The 11,778-nt window shown below is 37.4% G+C and overlaps 1 protein-coding gene across 3 annotated transcripts in view; it reads right to left on the bottom strand.

Moving 5' to 3' along the window:
• Window positions 1–309: 309 nt before the first annotated feature.
• Window positions 310–11,778, bottom strand: part of inpp5b (inositol polyphosphate-5-phosphatase B) — a 31,057-nt gene continuing 19,588 nt past the window's right edge. For 2 of the 3 annotated variants that reach the window (XM_065246348.2, XM_065246349.2), the window contains 14 exons: window positions 11,149–11,263; window positions 10,374–10,490; window positions 10,109–10,296; window positions 9,828–9,939; window positions 9,575–9,684; window positions 6,542–6,677; window positions 6,340–6,450; window positions 6,074–6,239; window positions 5,601–5,836; window positions 4,456–4,566; window positions 1,844–1,928; window positions 1,636–1,763; window positions 1,034–1,145; window positions 311–728 (listed from right to left, as the gene is read on the bottom strand). In XM_065246348.2, coding sequence (XP_065102420.2) covers window positions 589–728; window positions 1,034–1,145; window positions 1,636–1,763; window positions 1,844–1,928; window positions 4,456–4,566; window positions 5,601–5,836; window positions 6,074–6,239; window positions 6,340–6,450; window positions 6,542–6,677; window positions 9,575–9,684; window positions 9,828–9,939; window positions 10,109–10,296; window positions 10,374–10,490; window positions 11,149–11,263 — 1,867 coding nt within the window. In that variant the 3' untranslated portion in view covers window positions 311–588. Of the gene's footprint in view, window positions 729–1,033; window positions 1,146–1,635; window positions 1,764–1,843; window positions 1,929–4,455; window positions 4,567–5,600; window positions 5,837–6,073; window positions 6,240–6,339; window positions 6,451–6,541; window positions 6,678–9,574; window positions 9,685–9,827; window positions 9,940–10,108; window positions 10,297–10,373; window positions 10,491–11,148; window positions 11,264–11,778 lie in introns of all 3 variants that reach the window. The other variant, XM_065246347.2, reaches the window with a different exon arrangement.

Below are 11,778 nucleotides of genomic sequence, written 5' to 3'. Positions count from 1 at the left end.
ACAATCAGTTTTACAGTTACTAATTCTGATTCTATCATTTTCCCATTTTCTATTCTTTATTTTTTCTATTTATTTCTTCCATTATAATAGTTTCAACTAATATGTTTTTTAGTCTCTGTTTGTTTGTTCCAAAACATGTATACTGTAAAGCTGCTTTGTAACAATACAAAACAGTTAAAAAATATAAACATGCACTCTCATTGATTATGCACTTACAAAGCTGCTATTGCTTTAATACTCATAGGATTTGATGTTGGACATATAAATCTTGGTTGAAATGAGCATTAAATATAATGAAATCATTAGAAACGATTTTCTTTGATTATAGGCATTTATTAAGAAAGGAATAATAAAGTCAAGCATTGCGAATTCTATTATATTCAATTCATATTTAATATACAAACATTGTATTTACAAACATTAAAAATATTTTTCATTAAATAGTCACTATTTCTCAAACAATTACTCCCCCTGCCATCTGGTTTTAAAATAAAACGTATTTGTTTTAAATGCTTTGAATTAAAAGGCAACTACGAGGTCTATGAACATAATTGTGTAAAAAGTATTTGTGTCAAGTGATGCAGTACATTATTCAGGTGATTTCTCATTAATGTCACCGTCAGAGGGCATCTCAACTAAGAAATGCTGAAAAAACTCCTTCCCCTTTCTTTTCTCTATAAGATCTTGCTTCGTGGGTGATCTAAGCAAAAGGCCAGCAAAAACTGGGGCTGAAAACAAAAGAGAAAGCAGTCATAAACATTTCAGCCTCGGACTGGATGGGATTATTCATGAACATTTCTGGCAGTCCATTTGCATTCCCTGGAAATCCCAGAGAAACTGTTAAATTAAAAAACTGAAAGTACCAGAATGCCCCCGAATCAAAATGTTATCTTTTTAAACACATACAAATGGTCTTTTGTTAGGAGTATTTTGTTTTAATCTTCAGTAAATAATTAATGTGTCTCAGTTAAATAAGCTTTCTGATTCAAAGATTGACACAAAAACAGATCATGAAAGTGTTTTGTTAACGTACCTAAAATACTCATATCCAGGCGATTATGTGCAGAGTACTTCAACAGTTCTTGAAGGAAAGCCACTAAATAGTTAAAAACATTTTTATGGCACTGAGGTAGCATAGCAATAATCTGTGGAGAAAACAACAACATCATTTTATTTACAAATTATACTGATACTGTATAATGATCTTTCCAGTTGTTTCACATCGACGTGAACAATAACGCAAAAGTATAAATGAAAACTGACACATAGCCTATGGGGCAGAGCACTGATCTTCACCATTTTCTTCATGAGAGGCACATTGACAGGACAAAGTCAAATGCAAAAATATAATTCGCCCTTAAGCACACACTACGAGATGCCTTTATTGTTTTGAGTAGCTGATAAAAAGCCAAATCTCTTCCATTCTTTAATGTGGGCACCTCTGGCTGGATGTTGAACGACAAATGTAAAGGTCTGAGTTCGTAATCTGTAACCACTAGCCCCAGGTGACGATCGGTTGTGTAGTGTGCCGCACTGTGGTATTGTTTGTCTTGTAATGTGTACAGTGTTGTGATAAACAGTTGTGTGCTTAGCATTAGAAGAGGTTAAAAAAGAAAAGGTTTTGAGGACACAGACCTGTTTACAATGAGTGCTGTCTGAGCAGCTGTCCAAGCACTGCTGATAGAAAGAGAAAGGGATGACAGGTTCAGGAAGAGCATCCAGGAACAGGAGGAGGGCTTCAGCCACTGAATGATTACTCCCCGCTGATAGTACTCAAAGTTAAGAGCCCTCAACAGCAGTCATGGCAAGATCTAAGATATTTGTATAGTATAGGGAAGGATACGGAGAGTGTCTAAGCAGCAGGTGTCCAGACAATCCCGAATCTCTTCAAACTCGCTGCGGAGGCCGGGCTGTTGAAAGAGATCTTCCTGCAACACACAAACCACCACAAAAGACCTCAATACAACATTAATACAACATCTCTAAACACTCAAGAATGGTTCAGATGAATGGCTCAGTTTTGTTTGTTTCAGGTTCATTCCCTTCACAGATTCCTGCTGTGTGACTTCAACAATACTGACCTACAACAGCACAGTTTAGCACACCACACTAGACGAGGGCTTAAAGGGGACATTTCACAAGACTTTTTTAAGATGTCAAATACATCTTTGGTGTCCTCAGAGTACGTATGTGAAGTTTTAGCTCAAAATACCGTATAGATCATTTATTATAAAATTGCCACTTTGTAGGTGTGAGCAAAAATGTGCCGTTCTTGGGTGTGTCCTTTAAAATGCAAATGAGCTGATCTCTGCACTTAATGGCAGTGCTGTGGATGGATAGTGCACATTAAGGGGTGGTATTATCCCCTTTTGACATCACAAGGGGAGCCAAATTTCAATGAACTATTTTTTCACATGCTTGTAGAGAATGGTTTACCAAAAACTAAGTTACTGGGTTGATCTTGTTCACATTTTCTAGGTTGATAGAAGCACTGGGGACCCAATTATAGAACTTAAACATGGAAAAAGTCAGATTTTCATGATACGTCCCCTTTTATGTTTTTTTTTTGTACAAAAACTTTATATAGTGGACATGTTTTCCTGTAGCTCAGAATTAGACCGTGTGCATTCAGACAGCACAGGTCACAAATGACGATTTTCTTCCTACTGATTGAGGTGTTGTGTTTTTTCTATTTCTTTTCCTTTCCCATTCCCCTTTTAAAGAGCCACACAGATCCAAAATCAAAACTGACCTGTATTACAGTGTGTCATGTAGCTGTCCATCAATGTAAAGTGTATTGGCTTCTAAAGTAGGGAGTCGATTCTGAAACGAGTCGTCATATGGATTGAATCTCCTGCCTGTCTTTATCCATGTAATACCAACACTTTGCATAATAATCTCCGCCTACAGCCTTGCCCACACTGGAGAAACGAAAACTATGACCTGCTCACAGCTAGTCAGTGTGTAAACATTAGTGTTTGGATTTTTGCTATGGTCCGGTTAGCTTACATAAATGCTTAAATGAGTGTAAAAACGTTAGTGTCTTTCGTCGTTTTTATTGCTTGGATTAATGATAAATGATGTCGTTGTTTAAACTCTTAATATACTGTCAGGGAGTCACGTTAGCTAGCGGCTAATGCATGTGCACTTGTGTTTATATTTTTGCTATAGACGCTTTCATCGGACGCACGTGATACACGTCTCGATCCGAACCTTACGTCCGGTTTTGTTTTTTTTAATGGTCTGACTAGTTACTAAACTGATCTCTTGAACGAATGCCTCGTCGAAAATTACAAATGTTTTGGTTTCCTAAGTAATATAGGTGTTGTTTTTTTGCTTGTTATATAAATAAAATAAGTTTAAAGAACTTTGTTGTTAGTTATTCTTAGCGGAGTTTACCGGAAGTTACGTGCGGACCGCGACAGCCGCTTGTTTATGTTTTTACTGCTGAAACCGTCTATAGTCCGGTTAGTTTACATAAATGCTTAAATGAGTGTAAAAACGTTAGTTTTTGTCGTTGTTTTAATTGCTTGGAATAATGATGAATGATGTGTATAGATGTAAATCATGTTAGCACTAGGTCAATAGATGTTGCACTATTGTTGGTCTGTGCCACTGATCTGTGCGGAGACTGTGTCAGTTGACCAATCAGAGCAGAGTAGGCTACTGAAAGGTGGAGTTTAGGCAGACTGAGTTGTTGAACGGCTTCACACGAATCATTTGGGGATCTCTGAGAAATGGGGTAATTTTAAATTTATATTTTGAGACAATTACAGTGTTTTTTGACCTTGCATGCATTTAAACCTGTTGTCCGGGACTTATAAACAGTGATAGGACGCTTGAAAGTTGCATCTTACTTTAAAGGGACACAAGGCAGCATTTTTATGTTAATAAATCATCTTCGTAAGTCGGTATATGGTTAAATGACTCATTACCGGACGAATGAAGTCTCTCTCGCCCGACCCTACCGTCTGTAGGAAGAATACCCCACTTGCAAGTTCGCTGTATCCAACCCGGTGTCCTTCAGTCTCGCAAAGTCTCAGATATCGCGAGAAGCAGGATCACTTTACGGCAAACAACACAGAGGCAGGCGAGCTAAACACGGCTAGCAATTGTTGAACATAACTGGATTGGAAATAAGCTGATAAACTTGGTTCCGGGGGGGGACAACAGTTAGTTTTTACGACAGTGTCTTTGAAAGCATTTACTTTCAGACACTAGGGGGAGCTCGTAGAGAAATATTACGCAGACTTGCCTGGTTTCCCTTTAAGGATTAATTGTATCTGAATGCAGTGCTGTTTGTTGTTGCTTCAGGCAAAAACATCTATCATTTAATTTATCTTTTGAAACTGGTTATTTTTCAATTATGGTACAGATTCAGTACTGATACCAAGGTATTCTGGTGCAGTTCTGAAGCCAAAATGTTGGTACAGAGCCAAAAGAAAATAATGAGACCTGTTTTTTTGCATTACGGTAGAGATGTTCGACCATCATCCATATTTCCTTCGGGATTTCTTGAGGTTTCTCAGCTTCAGATTCGTTCAGTTGACTATTTGACTTCAGAGACTAAAAACAAAAACAAACAAAAAAAGTGTTGGTTTAAGCATTTTTTATAGGAAAAGGACATCCCAAAATAAAAGGCTGAGAGATATATTCTCTAAAGCAGATATTCTCTAGTAGTTGTTACACATTGTGTACCATTTGTTTTTCTGCTTTACATTATTAGTAGGCCTGTCAAAAGATTAACGGTGATTAATCGAGTACAAAATAAAAGTTTGTTTTTGCATTATATGTGTGTGTGCACTGCGTGTAATTATTTTGTATAAAGAAATACACACACATGCATGTATGTATTCAAGAAACTTTTAAATGTTTATTAGTGATGCACCGATGTATCGGCCGGCGATATTTATCGCCGATTTTTGATGAATTTGAAACCATCGGCATATCGGCAATAGCACGAGAAAGGCCGATACCGATTGTTTATAAATTAACTGCATAAAGAAATCCATTATATGTAAAAAGAAAAATTAGTTAATGTTGTTAATAAAATAAATGCTAAATAGCAAAAACCACCTTTGAAGGTTGTCATGCTGTCTTATTATATTTGTTTTAGCTTAATTTGTGCCTCTCTTATTATGTTGGTCAGTTAAATGTTAATTAGATCCAATCCATGTTCAGTAAAAATAATTTGATGTAGAAATAAACTAGCTAATAGACCAACTGTATAGTATTGTATACAAGTGTTTAATATCGGTATCGGCCAGAAGTTGTCTGTTTAAATCGGTATCGGTCCAAAAAAATCCTATCGGTGCATCCCTAATGTATATATTTATTTAGATTTTGATATATTTCATATAACACATAGAACGACATTTATACATATATGTGTATTAATACATACAAAATAATTACACACAGTGCACACACATATACAGTACCGGTACTATGCAAAAACAAACTTTAATTTTGTATGTGATTAATCGCGATTTGTGATTTACATCAAACAGTTATCCAACAAAGCATCTCCACGCCTCAGACTGACCCTCCACAACTGTGAGTTTACTGATGAGCATGAAGCTTCTAGTGAAAGATCTCACCAGGTCTCTGATGGTGTCCATTGACATCTCCTGTATAGGTTCTCTCAGAAGACACAGGGTACTGAGCGAAGAGCCGAAACAGCTGGGCAGATATGAGCCTGTGACAGAGATGAAGTAGTCTTTACCCCTCTCCAGATGAAGAATCAAGATGTCTTCAAGTGTCTGCTGGCCTGTGTTCAGCTCTGGGGCTGTGGTACGGTTCACAAACACCTCCAGGTCGATGTCAACACTGGCACCTACAGTACACAGACAGCACAACACATCGGCATCACCACCACCAGTCTATGACTTGTTTTTATATCATATTTGACCTGTTGATCTGAGAAACTCCACCCACTGAAACATACTCTCACCAGTTCATTTCATGCTGGTGTAAATGGTCTATTTAGGATATGTTAACTAGTAAAATGACCAAACAACTAGGCAAACATTTGTAAAGAGTGTTGACTAAGATGAAGGTGTAAAAGTCTCACCCTGGGCCAGGAAGCCTTTAGCTGGGTTTGCTGTTAACCAGGGTTTACAGTATGCAGGTTCATCTAACTTCTGAATGAACTCAAACTGACACGGCACCTGGCCCTCATTGTAAACAGTCACCGTATGTGCCTGATGCTGCATAAACTTCACATCCTTGAAATGAAACTACAGCACGATCATGAAGAAAAGAAAAATTAAAATTAAACATTTCAACGTGAACCGTATTAAAACCAATGAATAAATTCTTACAACAGATGAGCATTACCTCAGTCTGCGAGACAGACACTGAAGGAATGCAATCATTCTCCAGTTTGTCAATATTCCGAACGATCTCCTCAAATGTTTTCTTGTAGGACTCCTCGTGCACCACCTTGATCTATTCAGAGTAAAGATATACAGTAGACGTGTCATTAAAGAGGACCGAGGATGACGATTGGCTGAAAGGTAACTAAAGTAGGCATTCTCACCCCGATCTCCATTAGAGAGCTGACAGGTTTGTGATCACTGGTCTTTAGGGTCATGTGACTCTCATAATGAAGCTGTTTAACATTCTTTCCCCTCCACAGGATGCGGTCACACCACGCTGGTACTCTGCACTTCTCACTGCATACATATAAAGTCACAAAAACAAGGACTGCAGTCATTTCATATTTTACTCAGTATATACTGAATAAGATGTTGCTAACAAAGATGATTTTAGTGACTTGTGTTTAATATACAGTACATTCTTACTGTGGCATTTTCATATTTGATGGTTGTTATTATTAACTCATTCACCGCCATTGACGAGTTATCTCGTCAATTATGAGTTAATATTTAACTAATAAATATGCCTTTCTGGACGAATTTCAAAGTGAAAGTGTAATACCGCAAACCGAATTTATCAAAAACGGAAGTTAAAAAGATTTAATGATTTATTTTAACTGCCTTTATGTTTGAAAGTCATTCTGAGTCTGATCTCTAACATAAATTCCTTTACAAAAACGCAATTTTTTAAGCTTTTTGCTCAAAATGTTGTATTTTTTAAGAGAAATATCCATATTTCAGTGGTTAAATTAAGTGGAAAAAGTAAATATATAATGATACGTTTTTCCCCATTTTGTTTGTTTGTTTTTTGTTTGTTTGAAAGCAGAAGGTGTGTTCTTTAATTTGATATAATTTGTATGTTTATATATTTATAGAAGATAATTTTTCCTGCAAGGAATTTTGTGAAACTTTTGTTAAAATCACAAAAATGCAGGTGGGCAACTTTTCTCAAAAAGGCAGGCGGTGAATGAGTTAAGAAGCATTACGGTTTTAGTCTTTGCTGGATTTATTTCTCTAGTTATCTGTTATATTCACAAGTTGTTTTTGGTTGATGTGCTCATGATTGAAGTTTGTGTTGAGGTTGATGGTCAAGTTCGCACTAATGCATTTTGTTAATCCACGAGACAAGACAAAAGATTAGGTTCTCGAGAACCATATTTTTACACTTTTTAAAAAATCCTCAATGATAAAATAAATGAATGGAAAACTGAAATTGCATTACTTTGAAATGTTTTAACTAATCAGGACTGTCCCTAACAATTATTTAGCTAATTGATAATAAAATTTATAAAAATAAACCCAAGTGAGCACTAACCTTTAAAATTACATAATGATGATGATGCAATAATAATTGGTTAAACATTACAATATTATGTAGGTAACCTTTTGTTATAATCCATAATGCTGATTTTATTACAATGCCTGCAGGGGGCACTAAAGGACCTGCTTCTGTTACTTTCACTTTAGATGCTTACCGTAACTTTAGCCAAACAACGTTTAAATGCATTTAAATCTTTGATATTTGTCTAATTCTTTACAATAGAAATGATACAGCCACTGTTATTCAGATGAACATTATTGGAAACCCAAACAAAAAAGCACACGCAGTAAAAGACGGACTATAATGCATTCACATATAAGTTTAGCCAGAAACTTAACTTTATACTGATATTAGGACAGTGGCCGTTTCTCAAACAGAAAGCTGCGTCTTCCGGAAGTCGTATATGCAGGATGCATACGTCATCAAGCCTGGTTTATTTCAGTTAACTGAGCATTACATGTCAAAAGCATATTACAATCATTTAAAATTAACTAAATATTATAGTAAACAACTTTATAATTGTTATTATGGTCTTTATGATATATGTAGTCTACAAATGCGAAGGATGCAGCCTTTTGTTTGAGAAATGACCAGCTTTTCACCTCCACGAGAAATCTCATGACATTATAGACCCTTTTACTGTTTGTATACAATGATGACGTGGCAACGTATGCGCGCGCAGTTTGGCAACGAAAGTATGGCAAGAATCAGCAGTGAAGCAACACAGACAGAGAAAGTTATTTTAAAAAGTTAGTTAACTTTATCAACTTTTTCAACACAGCTACCAGATCCGTGTACTATAGTGGAGTGGATAGAAGACGTTAGCAGATGGCCAAAAATAAAGTTGCCAGATACATATATACTTATATTAGTATATTATATTAGTGCAACCAAACGCAACCACCAGACATTTTGATTCTGGGAAACAGTTTTAATAAACTTTCTGAGTTGCTAACTCGTGCCGAAATGCGTGCGCAGGCTATTTGATCACGTGGGCTGTAAAAGGGTCTATTAATTTTTTAATCTCGACGCACAAGCTCTCGTCACATACCATCATCTATACTTGCATTTCAGAAAAAGATCTCTGTCTGCACTACACGACTGAAACACACACACACACGTCGCAAATGCATAATCAGCCAAAGTCTGCATATTATGCGGGGCAGCATTTTTTCAAATACGCTGCACTTTCGACGCATAAATAGCAGGTTTCCGTGCGCAAAATATGCAGGGCTTGCGTGATTTCATAATCCCCGCAATTTCGTAACAGAAAGTAAAATAATGTTGCCTTTACTTCACACAAGCGCAGCCATGTCCCCTGTTGCTATGGGAACGTTATGAAGTGACAATTACGTGATGTGAACATCACTAAAAAGCTGCAAACCCCAACCGCAGTTTTTTGCAAGTTCCCGCAGTTTTTGCAAGTTTTCGCAATTCGTTGCATACAATTGCATAAATATACCGCATATTCCATTGCATTTTTTAAGAAAACGTGCTCAAGGATTTTTGCAGGCAACCATCACAAAAAACTCAGCATTTTTCTGGAAGGACTGTATAAACACACCCTCAGTAATTTGAGTTAGGTTAACTACTTGGACCAAATGAGTAAATGTCCTAAAATTACAAACATTTCAAAAAAATGTACAAAGCAACCTTACTCTTATCTGCATTTTGGTGTTTATAAATGACTTGGCTTTAATATTAAATTTAATATAAGTTTATTGTCTGCCAGGTGTAAAGTCTGATCTCCTGTCTGATCATTCATACCCATAGCACAAACAGTGCAGGATGAGTTACATGCAAGAGAAGACAAAGTCCTTTTTGTTTTCTTTAAAGGGGACAGTGGAAGGTAGCTGTGGTCCTGCTCTCTTACCTTGTGTCCCACTGATCTGAGCCGGTGTTATATTTATAAGTGGGCTGGAAATCAATCTCCCCCTCTGTGAAGCCCACAAACACAGCTTCTTCATCCATCTGCCTCTTTAGCTGAGAGGAGAGAAAGAGAAGATGACTTTATTTAGGCATGAGGACAGATAGACAGAAAAGATCAAATGGATTAAGTGTAAATCTAAACAGATATGATCAGATCATGCAGTCTAAAAAGACATCTGGATGTATGAAGACCTTACCTGGTCATGATTGTAAAGGGTCTCAAAATCCTTTTTAGCTATTAGGTCCTTCACGTGATCTACTTCGAGATCACTTATTCTGTAGTTTAGATCTCCCAGCCACAATACGACACTGGAAATAAAATCAGTACATATACATTTATGCATTTGATCAATGTAGTAGTCTTCCTGGGAATCAAACCCATGACCCTGGCACACAATGAAACATTACAATGAAAGGCTCTGATGTTGAATGACACGTACAGTATAAACTAATCATCGTGTTATAATCACTCTCTTACTTGTGTTTCATGATAGTGAGAGGTGGAAGCGTCGGGTTCAGCTGTTCAAACTGCATCCTCCGGCAAATGTCCTTGAAGTCCTGATTGCGTCTTTCAAACTCTTCTGTGTGCGCAGCCAGGTGAGAGTTCACAACACAGATGTCCGAGTTATGGAAGCGGAAGCGAACGGCCACAGCACCTTTATTGCCCTGAATATGACATGAGCTTCATTTAAAACCCCCTTCATGCAGCGCATCTCAAGAAAAAGAAAAGAGAGACTTCTCACCAATCGGCTCATGACACCTGTGCCGACGCTCTCCGTCTGCACCTCGGAGATGTGCGCTGCATGCTCTGCCTTCACGTACATCACCAACATGATGCCCACCAGCCGAACCACTTTCACCTAAAACACAAACACACATTTAAACTAGGACTGCATGACAAATCGTATGCAATTGTCTCCTTAACATGTTTGAAAGACACTTGGAAAATGGAGAAAGGACTGGATTGGGCAAGTTATTCATGTAATTAGCAAAATAAATGCAGAATTTTTGATGAAGGCACTAGCAGCAAGGACATTGTGACGACGTCGAGACCCATAAATGGGAAAGACAATGACAGCGGAAACAGCTAGATGGACAGTCACGTGGGTTTAACGTCCGTTAAATCTGAATTAATTGGGCAAATGAGTTTCCATCTCCCATTATTCGCATGAATGAAAAAACACCTCAACTTTTTTCAGGTCTTATTAAACCTGTAGTTAATTTGCGTTCTTACTAAACAAGGACTAAATAAAAAAAATTATTTGTTTTTTTTTAGCTTTTACAAGCAAACATTTTACAACATAAACATCAGGAACTGTGCCGAGGGCCTCCTCTGAATTTCAGAATAGATGAGTTTGTGCAAACCTCTTTACAGTGATCAGTATAAATTGTTGTAAATAGTAACTGTTACGGCCATGATAGGAAAAGGTGCAAAAAAAAGTGCACAATGTATAAAATGTTGTAATGTACAGAAAGCCCTATTAAAACATCACAATGTGAGGGCTGAGATGTCCTTACTAAAGCGTACTTGGCATCTGGATGGAGGCCCTTGTAGACGGCTAACATCCATTCAGGTTCTTTAGGGGTGTCGTTGAAGAGGAACGCCTCTTTACTGAGGTCCAACTCCTGAAACCTACAGCACAAAACAACAACGCATCCTCATCATTCCTTTGAAATATAGTTTTGCATATTGTAACACTGAAGGTCATATGGTATCCTTAATCAAACATTACATGACTGACTCACAAAAACAGAAGGAAACACAATCCTACATGTAAATTTATTTAAAGGGGGGGTTTAATGGTATTTCAAGCATTCTGACTTATTAACACAGTTATAGAGTTGTTTCCTCATGCTAAATGTAGGCAAAGTGTCAAAAATGCAGTTGGGCGTGTTTCAGAGTATTTCTGTGCCGAATGCACTTCGCCAGGGTTCGTACAAGTTTCGGCTAATTTTTTTCGATTACGGTTCTAACTGACGTTTCAGGGGTTTTCGATACGTATCACTTCTTTATATGGGCTTCCGCCGGAAAACTTCCCCTGGAAAACCCCGCCCAGCCGTCAGTCAGCGGGAGACGCTAGAGCTTGCTAACAGCTTATCACGCCACTCAGCTTTGTTTAATTTCAAAAGTCAACAATGGCACAACAA

This window comes from Paramisgurnus dabryanus, chromosome 13 (genome assembly GCF_030506205.2).
Source record: "Paramisgurnus dabryanus chromosome 13, PD_genome_1.1, whole genome shotgun sequence".
NCBI lineage: Eukaryota > Metazoa > Chordata > Actinopteri > Cypriniformes > Cobitidae > Paramisgurnus > Paramisgurnus dabryanus.
The sequence above is the reverse complement of the archived record's forward strand: the minus strand, read 5'-3'. Positions and strand labels throughout refer to the sequence as shown.